The sequence below is a fragment of the Acipenser ruthenus genome, chromosome 10 (genome assembly GCF_902713425.1).
Source record: "Acipenser ruthenus chromosome 10, fAciRut3.2 maternal haplotype, whole genome shotgun sequence".
Classification (NCBI taxonomy): domain Eukaryota; kingdom Metazoa; phylum Chordata; class Actinopteri; order Acipenseriformes; family Acipenseridae; genus Acipenser; species Acipenser ruthenus.
Window position 1 is genome coordinate 6,797,105 of NC_081198.1, and position 12,427 is coordinate 6,809,531.

The following is a 12,427-nucleotide window of genomic DNA, read 5'->3' on the forward strand; positions in this document are numbered from 1 at the left end:
CTCCCCTTCCTCCCTCCTCTATCTCCTCTGACGACTTTGCCTCTTTCTTCTCCTCTAAAATCTCTGATATCCACAAACTTTTTAACACCTCTCCCTCCCCCCACCTCCTCCCACTCCAACCTCAACACCCACTGTCTCCCCTACTAACTCACCTGCTCCTCCATCTCTCTCCTCTCAGACTCTGACCTCTCCTCCCTCCTCTGGGCCACAAACACACCACATGTGCCCTGGACCCCCTCCCCACTCACCCCTTTCAAGCTGCTGCTCCTGCTCTACTCCCCTTCATCTCCTCCCTTCTCAACACTTCTCTCCTCTCTGGCCTCTTTCCCTCTGCCTTCAGAGGGAAAGAGGTTTTTCCCCTTCTCAAAAAACCTACCCTCGACCCCACCTCCCTCCAGAACTACCGCCCTGTCTCCTTCTTACTCTTCCTCTCTAAAACCCTTGAGCGGGCAGTACACCGCCAGCTCTCTGCTTTCCTGTCTAACCACTCTCTGCTCAACCCTCTCCAATCTGGTTTCCGCTCTGCTCACTCCACTGAAACTGCTCTCCTGTCTGTCACTAACTCGCTAAATTCTGCCTGTGCTGTCTCTCTCTCCTCTGTCCTAATTCTCCTTGATCTCTCTGCTGCCTTTGACACTGTCGATCACTCTATTCTCCTATCCTCTCTCGCTGACCTGGGAATCTCTGGCACTGCTCTGGCCTGGTTCTCCTCCTACCTCTCCGACCGCACCTGCCAACTTCCACACCTCACCCTCTCTCAACAGGAGTCCCCCAAGGATCAGTCTTGGGTCCTCTCCTGTTCTCTCTCTACTCCCGCTCCCTGGGCACCCTCATCGCATCCTATGGTTTCTCATACCATTTCTATTATGATGATGCTCAGATCTTCCTCTCCTTCCCCCCCTCTGACCCCACCATCCCCTCCCGTATCTCTACCTGTCTGTCTGCTATCTCCTCCTGGATGCACTCGCATCACCTCAAACTCAACCTCTCTAAATCTGACCTCCTTTTCTTCCCCTCCTCTGATCTCTCTATCTCCATTCCTCCTCAGCCAAGAACCTTGGAGTAACCCTGGACCCTTGCCTCTTGCCTCTCCTACTCCCAGCACATCTCCACTCGCACCTGCTGATTCTTCCTGAGCAACATACGAAGAATCCGACCCTTCCTCACCAACTACTCCACGCAACTCCTTGTCCAGTCCCTGGTACTCTCCCGCCTAGACTACTACAACTCCCTCCTGGCCGGCCTCCCTGCGTCCGCCACCCGTCCACTCCAGCTCATCCAGAACTCTGCTGCTTGCCTGGTGTTCTCTCTCCCTCGCTTCTCCCATGCTACTCCACTGCTCTGCTCACTCCACTGGCTCCCAATCACTGCTCGCATCCAGTTCAAGACTCTTGTACTCGCCTACCGATAACTTGACCAGACTGCACCCAGATACCTCCAGACCCTCATCTCTCCCTACACCCCCACCCGACCTCTCCACTCTGCCTACACTAGAAGACTGGCTGTACCTCTTCTACGCTCTCCTGCCTCCAGAGCCTGCTCCTTCTCCACCCTCGCTCCGCAGTGGTGGAACGACTTTCCTATGGATGTCAGGACTGCCCCGTGACTGAACACCTTCTGGTGCCTCCTTTACTAATTAAGTGTCTCCACCAACCACAAAAATAACTCCCCCTTTTGGGGTGTGTGACAGGAATGGCTAAGTGGTCTGACGTCAGGCAGAAGCAGGAACAAAAATACTGACACCGGGGAAGTACTGCAGTTCAAAAGGCTTGCGCCGTTTTATTTAAATAATCCAAAAATAAATAAAATATTCAAACACAAAACACTCGCTCACAGAGCAAAATAAAAGGTTTAAACAAAATAAAGTCACGGACACAAAATAAATCAAACACAGGTCAGGCTGGGCAGATTGCCTTCACTGTTCCTATGTTATTTTCTTTTAGTTTTGTTTTTCGTTTTCAATCTCCATCTCGCTCTCTCTGCACCTACAACACCCACCCCGAGCTATAGAGCTGCAGGCTTTTTATAACAGGTGACACCTTTTGCACGGGTTTTTAAATACTGGGTGGATGGGGCTTCCCATCCACGCTACTAAATAATAACACACATTCGGCTACGCCGTCCTAAATACATAAATAATAAATCCCACGGCGCTCGCCGACATACATTTAAAATACAATAAAAATAAATAAACAATACAAAACAATATGCATAGGGGCGGATGGGGAGACCCCGATCTAAAAATAAATAAACAATATACAGGGCTGCTCGCCCTGTTACAGTAAATAAGCTACCTATGTCCTCAATATGGCATTATTTTGTGCAGCAACAAATAAACATACTCTGTAGACACTAAAATATGTATTTCTTGAAAATGTACTGCATTGGAATGCAGTATTCTGCAGCATGATGTATAGGTGCAGCCCTGCGATACAGATTATGTACAAAATAAAAATAAGGTATTAAGGTAATGAAAATGTTATGTTGTAATGAAAAATGTCATGTTTAGGAATAATGGCTTGGCAAAGCCTACCACAACATGACCATTAGTAAGAAGTGTTTATGATCCAATCTATTTCCCTTCCAAGCTATGGTAATGTCATTTCCTGGTAATCTAGTCTTATAATTCTCTTTTGTTTGCAATATATCAGTGAATTCTCACAATTACCTTAATGTAGGTCTATTTCTGTGCACATCTGCAAAATGAATTCTCTGTTTATGATTGAGCACAAAGGCCTCTTTAAACTATACAAGCTCCAAACTTGGTGATAATTTGCTCGAAAATCAACTTTTAAGTTCTGCTTATGAGACTTTTACAAAGGATTCAAACAAAAAATCTTCTCCTAAATAAAACTCTAACCTTATCTTGAAGGACTTTCTCATCTATAGATTGTTTTTCTGAAAAATCTTTTCTATTAGTTATAACTTGCGTAATAATGCATCTAAATTATTTTACTAGTTAAGTGAACCATATCTGAAGAGCGCCACTCAAACAGCTATGCAGTCAGGTGCAATGACATTTATTACACTTTAATGGGTGTAGAAAACGAAATCCATGTGAGTGTGTGTCTATGTGATTGGCACATACAAACATGGCAGGAAGCCTAGGAGAAGAGCGTACATACTTACAAAACCAATGAGAAACTGCAGCAGTTGCATACAATTTTTTTTTAAAAATGGAGCAAACTAAACCGAATGCAAGTAATTCACCTTTTTGCCTTGACATTAGAATAACTGGCTTATGTTATCCCAGTACAAAGCACCCTATGATAAGCTACAAGCTGTACAATGCAAGTTATGTACAGTGGGTACTCCCCTACAGAAATATAAATGGTTTTGTTTTTCAAATGGAATGTGTGGTGTGAAGGCTAAACGTCATGCCGACATTTCAACCTGCATGGCATAGCAGCAGAGGGCCATTACATTAGTCTGTCTTTACCGTAACATCCTTTCAACTCTCCTGCAACATTGCTTTGCCATTGTGCCCCTAACTGAATTACCAGCCTTAACTTTGTCATTAGCCAAAATTCTGTTTCTCTTGCATTTCTGAAATCAGTTTAATCTACTGCTTAACCATGCCAGCAGAAACTGGTGAAAAACAACCTTGGGTTTATTTGATATATTAGATGGTAACATGGATACATAAATGTAAAATGATCATTTTGATCAATATTTGTTTCCAGGCTCCTTATACTGTAATTCATTCAGGAGATGACAAACAGTTTACATGCAACTTTCACTAGATTTACTACAACTTAGCTAAAGAAGGAATCATATAAATACTGGGGATAGGAAATATTAGCCTTCAGCTCCACTGACGTAAGGAATATTTTCTATTATATTTATGCCTAGCAGCTGTTATGCATTTATTACCACATTTTTTTAAAACACAATCTTGTATATTAATCTTTAGGGATACAGTGATTTAAATGTTCTTTTGTGCAAATTGACTTGCTAAAGTGCAGTAGCGAGTGGAATACAGTTTGTTTTTTTTTAAATTTAGTCGTTGCCAATTAGTTTTCATTTTATTGTTTTCTCCCCAATTTGAAATGCCCAATTATTTTTAGGCTCAGCTCACCGCTACCACCCCTACGCTGACTCGGGAGGGGCGAAGATGAACACACGCTGTCCTCCAAAGCGTGTGCCATTAGTCGCCCGCTTCTTTACACTCTGCAGACTCACCGTGCAGCCGACTCAGAGCTATAGCGTCGGAGGACAACGCAGCTGTGGGCAGCTTACAGGCAAGCCCGCAGGCGCCCGGCCAGACTACAGGGGTCGCTGGTGCGCGGTGAGCCGAGGACACCCTGGCCGACCTAACCCTCCCTCCCCCCGGACGACGCTCGGCCAATTGAGCGCCGCCCCCTGGGAGCTCCCGTCCACGGTCAGCTGTGGAATAGCCTGGACTCGAACCGGCGATGTCCAGGCTATAGAGCGCATCCTGCACTCTAGCGAGTGCTTTTACTGGATGCGCCACTCGGGAGCCCCTTTTTCTTTTTAAATTAAACTCAAAGATATCCACGGTTTTAAAATTGGACTGGGTAGCTCGCTGTTCTCCCTTCTGATAGGGGCTCTGTCCTTAGAGGCTCTCATATCCACTGCATACAGCTGCTCTAGAAATGCGTTTTCATCTCAAGGCTGTTTGGGGTTCTGAGTTAATTAAGTTCTGTCCTCTGCTTATTTCCCAGCTGATGGCTGTTCATATTGCAACACCACAATTATCAGGACTAACTGGCACTTGATTCTGTCTTTTCAGCCAAAGGACAAAGTGTGAACAAGGATGATGGTACAGAATTGGGGAAATAGGACATGGATACAGTAGGTGGGAGCTGACCTCATTATCATTATACTGTATGCTAAGCACTGAGATAGTATCGGGAAAGAGATTTTGAACTAGCTTTAAGCAACAGTCTATGTTCTTACAGTACATCCTTACAAGGCTGGATACAAACAGCACAGTCTATTAACTGTACTGTAGCTCCAATTACAATGAGCCACTACAAGTACACTTTCAAACAGTATTACTCACTTGTTGCATTAGTAATTGTCCTTGAAACTTTAGTGAGCATAACATGCATAGGTCTTAGATCTACAATTCTTGAGCATAGGCATAATACACGTGTGTGCTTAATATGCAAGTACACAATTTGTGGTGTGATATTTAGATAGATACGTTATATGCAAGATTGCAGTAGAACTTATCCCTTTAGATTGTTGGTATCTGTACATGTTGGTGTCTGAATTCTAAGAGAGGCTGGAATCAGTCATTTAGTAATCTGGTTCAGAAAAAAGACGCACATAATGAGTTGTGTGAAGCAGAAGGCCTCAGGAACAGACGAACAGTGAGTGGAGTAATAAGACATTCAAAAAGAAAAAAAGATAATCTCCTTAACCACACAATAATAATTTAATACAGCTAATTATGAGACAGGCCAAGTTTTGTTAATCACATTTCTAATTGCACTCCATGCGCATCAGGTAGACAGTGCCAGCACACTCTTGATCTTTAATGAATCCAATTCTGTATTGCTGACTAATTAGAAAGCTGCCAACATGAATACAATACCTTGATAATTCATAATGACTCTGTGTACTACAGTGTATTGCCTGAACCTCTTTCACTCATTAGTTTAAAGTTACTGATGCAATCACCTTTGTACTGCAATGAAACCCAAAGCCAAGCATCAGCAGCATCTCTCCAGCTAATAAAAAATAGTTACAAGAGTGCGTGATCGTGCCAGTTTGCATATATTAACTGCAACATCAGCTATACAGCGTGTGGGTGTCAGTTCACCAAATGCCTCGTCTAAATGCATGAATTCATAAGGGTGTATACAATCAAAAACTGCATGCAGTATTTTACAATTTGTGTATACTTTCCTTATGTAATTTACAGGTTTATAATATTTAACCAATTTGATAATCAGTTCACACAGAGCTTTACCAGACCATGTTTCTGTCCAGTAAGCACATGTTTATGCTAGCACAGTCGTTAATTATTCTACTGCTTAAAATTGTACTGTGGCAAAGTGGTTTGCAGTGCGCAGGTGTAGAGGTGATGCAATATGTAAACAGATGACAAACAACAAACTTCACGGTCCAAACAATTATTTTATGTGTTTTTAATTGTAATCCAGGTCATGTTGGCGCCCGTAAATAATAATACCAGCAATGTGTATTGCACAGTTTAAACCATGGGTTAAACACAGTATAAAAAACACACACAACACAAACACGATCATAAGGCCAGACTGAGTACTAACGTGCAAGTGGTGAAATACAATTTACTAGTGAACAGTAGTGCAGTGCTGTCCGGGTTGGTGCTGGCCTTAAGCGACAGCTTCCAGTACGTGTTAGCCATCTAACAAGAACAAACAAGTAGAATTAGAAACGACAAAACAAACAAACAGTAAATACTCACAGTTCTTTTATTACACTCAGCAGTTCTCTCGCAACCATAACAAAGAAGCAGTTCGCTCAGCCACGTTCCCTTTTGTACCGTCAGCCACGCCCCCTTGGTTAGTGAGTGCAATCGCTTTTCCTCCAATCCGCGATTGCCACATCGCTTCCCATCTGGGGCGATGACTTGGTGTACTGTGGCTCTGCCCTCTTTCTAGATGGCCGACTTCCACCTTTCCCTGGAATGAATAGTCAGACCATCCAGTCCGGGGCACTCTGTTCCCTTTACACAGCGCCCTCACAGGTCGGGAGGGAGATTTATAACTAAGATTCATTCTTTCTCTGTCACAAGTACCCAAGGCATAGCCCGCCTCCCTGAAATATGGCAACATTGAAATGCATGTTCTTGTCACACAAGGTGGTTTTATTGGTTTGCCTAGTAATTTGATTTAAAGCTTCGGAATTGCTGCCAACTGTTCGTTCCTGACAACCTCCTTCATTTTGGTCCATAAAAAGTAGATTTATGAGTAGCCTTTAAACATGAGTATTGTCATTAGTTTTTGGAGTGGGTGGCTGATTTTCTTGTTTTGTATAACTTGTACTGTTTGGAACAGCTGTCTTCTCTGGTTGCATATCTCTGGCAATGCATGACATGAAGCCCAACCACATGTCTCAGTGTTATTTTGTAAATCTAAATGTCATCACTACCCAAATAATGTACTGCAATGAGAGAAATTAATTTGAAAAAAAGTGGATTAAGTCTGCCTCTTGATATTCCCTTGCTTTTATTCTCTGTTTTACACAGAGCAGCTCAGAAAGCATGTATGTCTAAGGTAATACTCATGTGACCACTATTAAACCAGATAGAATTACAGCAACCAAGCACTTTATGTGGGGTTGTTGGCATGTATGTTGTGTCAGTTTGACTTGCCTACGTACTAGACACTCCAATATGCCATTGAGAATACACTCAAAGCTACTGATTTTATTTAAATAACTCTGGATGCAACCCAAGGCTTGGATAATGCCGGGTCACTAAACTGAGATTGGAAAGGTTTCAAGAACTCTAAAGGTGCCAATAAATATTTACTGTAACAAGCAAATGAGGAGAGGAAGTGCAGACTCAGTAAATTTGAAGCTCTACATGATTTGAGCTTGAAATGCATCGCAGGACTCCTGTCATGCTAAACTATCCGAGGGCATTTAGGACAATTGGCAGTGGCTTGGAACTACAGAGGCACTCCAGATAATTCACTCATTTGTTCAGTTTCTGTTCCATTTTCTGTCTTAGCAGTAACATTCACTCGAATCAAAGCAAATTCATGCTTAACCCATCCTAAATAGCCAACGCTAATAAAATATAAAGTACACTGTATGACACATTTAAGGAGAATTTCTGCATATGATATACAGGTTATGAGTTTCACATACTGTTCAAAGGATGCAGTTTACTCAAATCACAGTGTTTCTATATATTATGCAATGGTAATAGTACAGGGTAGTATTCAAGACTTGGATGCTATTTGTAATCCGCCTTCTCAGTTATGCACAACATTCACAGGGTGTGTAACATATATAAAAATGATGGTGTGTTGATGACGAGTTAAGTCTTGTTAGTTGTGATTCAGGCTTCACAGGGCACACAAAAGTTTCAGAAACAACATGTGTTTCAGGGATGCATCTCCAAAACAGGGATACTGTTCAAAATTAAATTATGGTTTGATTGCTGGTGTTCAAATCCTCAAGGGGAAAGCAGTCAACTTTGAAAGTAATCTTGGAAACATGAAAAAAAATCTATCTAGCTATGTCCTGAGATCCAAATTTGGATGATAACATATGAAACATATCTTTTAAAACACACACACACACACATATATATGTATGTATACATATATATATATATATATATATATATATATATATATATATATATATATATAGATAGTGAAAGCTTATCTGTATAAGTAATTTCTCTTTTTATATTGCACACAAACCCTAGAAGAGCACAGTTCTTCAATAATTCATTGATGGAACGACTGGTTTGTACAAAACAGGAGCCCAGAAGCTTTACTGTAATTAGATTAAGATAAAATCTAATAGGTTTTGTGGCCTGGTTACATTCCAATTTAATTAGCAGAGACAAAAGTAATTGGCATGCTAAATCCTATCAATCTCTGTAGTTTCTGTATCACCTATAATTAGGGCTTCTGATTTTCGGTTTTAACCGATAAAAACTGATAAAAAAAAAAAAAAAACAGATACAAAGAAAAATAAAATACCTTAAAAAAATTACCAATGCAGTTGGGCAATATCCCTCCTTCCTGACTTGTATGTGACATTAATTTGTTCTGAATACTTTAAAGCCACCCCAACTACTGAGCGGCAGCAAATTCCTAAATTTCTATTGGAGGATTGTAACATGCTTGTGAGATTTAAAACAACTTGTTCTTGCTTGTGAGATTTAAAGCTGTATTACGGTACTATAGGTAGTAGTTACACGCTTCTGGAATTCAACACAGAATTGCAAATTGTGGTGAAATGTAAATAAATGCCGAAACCTAAACTCCCTGCAGCAATTACTAGTTTCATGCTACCTGATTCCCCCCAGCTGCTGATAGAAATATTTAAATGCTATATTGCAGCATAGCTTCCAATGTGCACATGCATACATGATAATAAGACATGGAAACAAAGAACTTTCTTTAACCTAATTTGGTACCAGATAGGGCATTTTAAAATACAAATACACTGTTTCTTTCAGAGCTGCAGATTTCAGACCTGTGTAGCTAATGGCAGTGTGAAACATTGTGTGATTTATATCATTATTTTGTCAGCTATGATCACTTTAATATAGGATTTTAAGGTGTGTTTTAAAGGACCGCTAACCAAGGTTTTTCATACTGCTAGACATTGTACAGAGTAAAGTAGCTACTTAAATCAGCAGTGTGTTTAATATTGAACAGCACAAACTAGAATGTAAAGCCTAACTTTGTGAAAATCTAAAAGATCCCCTGTATGTTGATTATCCCAACAGTAATTCAAAATGCATAAAACAGTTTGTTCTAACAGTGCAATACATATTTCACCCCAGGGGTAGATGTTATCAAGCTTCAATAAGCATAAGCATTCTTATGGGAGAGTGTGAAGCCACAGTGCTGTAATATGATGTCCAACTTCATGAAAGTATTTTAAATTCCAAACAACGGTGTGTGTAGATTGTGAGAAGAATAAAACACTTGAGGGTCAGGATTGAAAAGAGGGTTGATCTTGGGGATAAGGAAGACCACTCTCAAGAGAGAATGAGATGCCTAGAAATACACAGGGGAGGTGGAGTTGAGTGCAACAGTCACCTTCATCCCCATAAGAGAAATATATGTATATATAGTCATAATAATTTGTACGGCTCACCTGTCTTTTCCAGTTTCTTCTTTGAACACCTTGTCACAGTAGTTCATGCGCTCTTCGGTTGTCACAAAGATCTTGGCTTGAGGGTAGTTTTCTATCACTTGTCTCAGCATGTTGTACACAATTCCTTTACCGTCCTGCCTCATGTTACGCAAGGGCCCCCAGATGATGTAGATGGTGTCGTTGGCTTGTCCAAAGAAGTATTGCTGCTTCTGCAGCAGCAGAGGAACGCTGGTGTGGGACACCACTCTGACCGTCGTCTTCCTACCCACGTCTTCCTCAAAGCCCTTTGTGGGAGCGTTGTTCATTCTCAACACACAAGACGACTGGTCGATGGCTGATCCCGCTTCCCTGCCAAGCATCTGGCCCGAGCTGGAAACGATGCTGCAGAGATCGCAGTACAGCTTAAGAGGCTGAAAGACAGGGCCAGTGACAATTAACAACAGTTGTAAACCATGAGTGTTTTTTATATAGAGTAAAAGAAAGTGGGTAGTTGCTTCTAACCAGGCAAAGAGTAAAGCGAACATCTTTAAAGTGCAATTGCTATGGGGTCAATTGTATCAGCACTGTGTTCTAGATTGATACAAAGTGGTGAAGGTTCTCAGTCACTAATAATGTCAATCACTGGGGAAGCAAGCAGTTGGTTTGTAAACAGGAAATAGGATGTCAGAGCCAGGCTGGGAATAAAGTTCTCATAACATGCGTTTCTTACAACAATAAATAAATAAATAAATAATCCTACAAAAACACACCTAGCAAATGGCAGTGTGCTGCTGGTAAGATTAATAGCATATTTACTGGCTTTTAACAAACAACACTGTAGATACAGTAGTTGACAAAATGGTTACATGAACAAGGCATGAGATACGTCGGTCAAAAACTTTATCAACCAAGAATTTCAAGTTTTAGGTGACAGATTTAAATAGCCCCCCTCAAGTCCAGACATACAGTCTCTACTGGACTGGTGGCATATACACCAGCTCCTATAAATCCCATGACGCAAACATTCTTCAAGTGCAAACGCATCGCAGCCGCAGTATTGAAATCTTTTAATCATGGGTTTATGAGACATTCACTCAATTTTACTGACTTCTACCGAAATTAACTTTCAGGCTCACAGCCTGTGACTGGAAATGAAGACTAAACATGTGAGCATTCTGTGGAAGTTATTCACATTCTATTGGTACAGCTTTTCTATTCAATGCATGAAACAAAACTATTTTCTTTTAGAAAGCTTTATTGGTATACATTGATTTCACAGTATATTATTTTTGTTCTGGCTATTATGCTTTCATGTTTCCAGCAGCGTCATAGTTCTGGTACTTAATATGCAACAAAAATATAAACTTTCTATCACTTTATATACTTAAATACTCCAAACAAACCAAGCATAATAGCTGCAATCAAATCCAACTGCATTTCATATTTTCAATAGAGGACACACGTTGTGATGAAGGATTTTCTTTTACTTAGCAGAGCTTAACAGTAGGCAATTATTTAAGGCTCAGTATTAATCTATTGACTGCAGCAAAGTCTAAATGAATGACAGCTCTGCCTTGTATTTGTCTAATTCAAAACAATAACAAAACCCTTCATGAGCTCTCCGTTGAAAAGACTCCCTTTAATATGTTCAGTGTCATTTACTCCTGATTCCAGTTGCATTTCTTTTAAAGAAGGAACATGTTTAATAAAGCCCAAAGGGACCTGGCTTTATATTCCTAGTCTCGAAAATATACACCAGCTATAGTCCATGACAAGCTAATAGTATTACTGATTGACTTGAGCTATCGATTAATTTACTCCAATATGCAAAGAAAAAAAAACATATTTTCTCCAGTGGTGTTTTGGTTTTGGTTTTTGTTGTGTGGATACTAAAGAAGGCTCAAGAGATAAAGAATACATTTTTGTACAAATTGATAAACGTGCTCAGATTTTTTAATTCAGTTTGCAAACAGTGGGCTTATCTCACTAAAGGTTCCATATAGGTAATGTCCATTTCACACAAGAACAGCAGCAATAGTATCTAGTTAATTACTTTGCCCACTGATAGACAGTCTGTAACTGAGCCTCTGGCTACAGCTGACATTTTATTTAACCACTTACAGCTGCTCAGTAATGCTGTAAAAAAAGGACTAGTGAGGGCCAAATTATATATATATATATATATATATATATATATATATATATATATATATATATATAAATTGGCAGGCATGGTAAAATAATAATAAAACCCATGGTAAACCATGCAAAAGTATATTCAGAGTAGAAGTGTAAAAAAAGCTATAACATTTTATAAGTAACTTCAAAGCTGCAACTTTTTTAGTTGAGCTGAAAACAAGTCAAAAGGTCTAATTAAGGGTCTAGTTAAGTAACTGAGAGCTCAGTTGGAATAAAAACCAGAAGACAGGGGGTCCCCAGGACCAGGGTTGGGAACCACTGCTCTGATGCATGTCAGAAACTGTTTTGTACACTACAGTAAATAAGAGAAAGAGCTTGACAGAACTTAACAAGCCCCGTGCTGTGAAGATTAATAATACAACTACAACAGCAACAAGAACTATAGATTCCTCCCGAGCTAGGACTGCAGCTGGGCCACTTAGGCAGTCACAGCCATGGCTGAGCT

The 12,427-nt window shown here is 40.5% G+C and overlaps 1 protein-coding gene across 1 annotated transcript in view; it reads right to left on the minus strand.

The window, feature by feature from the left end:
• LOC117400557 (alpha-N-acetylgalactosaminide alpha-2,6-sialyltransferase 3-like) overlaps positions 1-12,427 on the minus strand; it is a 70,776-nt gene that overhangs the window by 25,891 nt on the left and 32,458 nt on the right. The window contains exon 3 of the mRNA XM_034000701.3: positions 9,805-10,214. Coding sequence (XP_033856592.2) covers positions 9,805-10,214 — 410 coding nt within the window. The remainder of the gene's footprint in view (positions 1-9,804; positions 10,215-12,427) is intronic.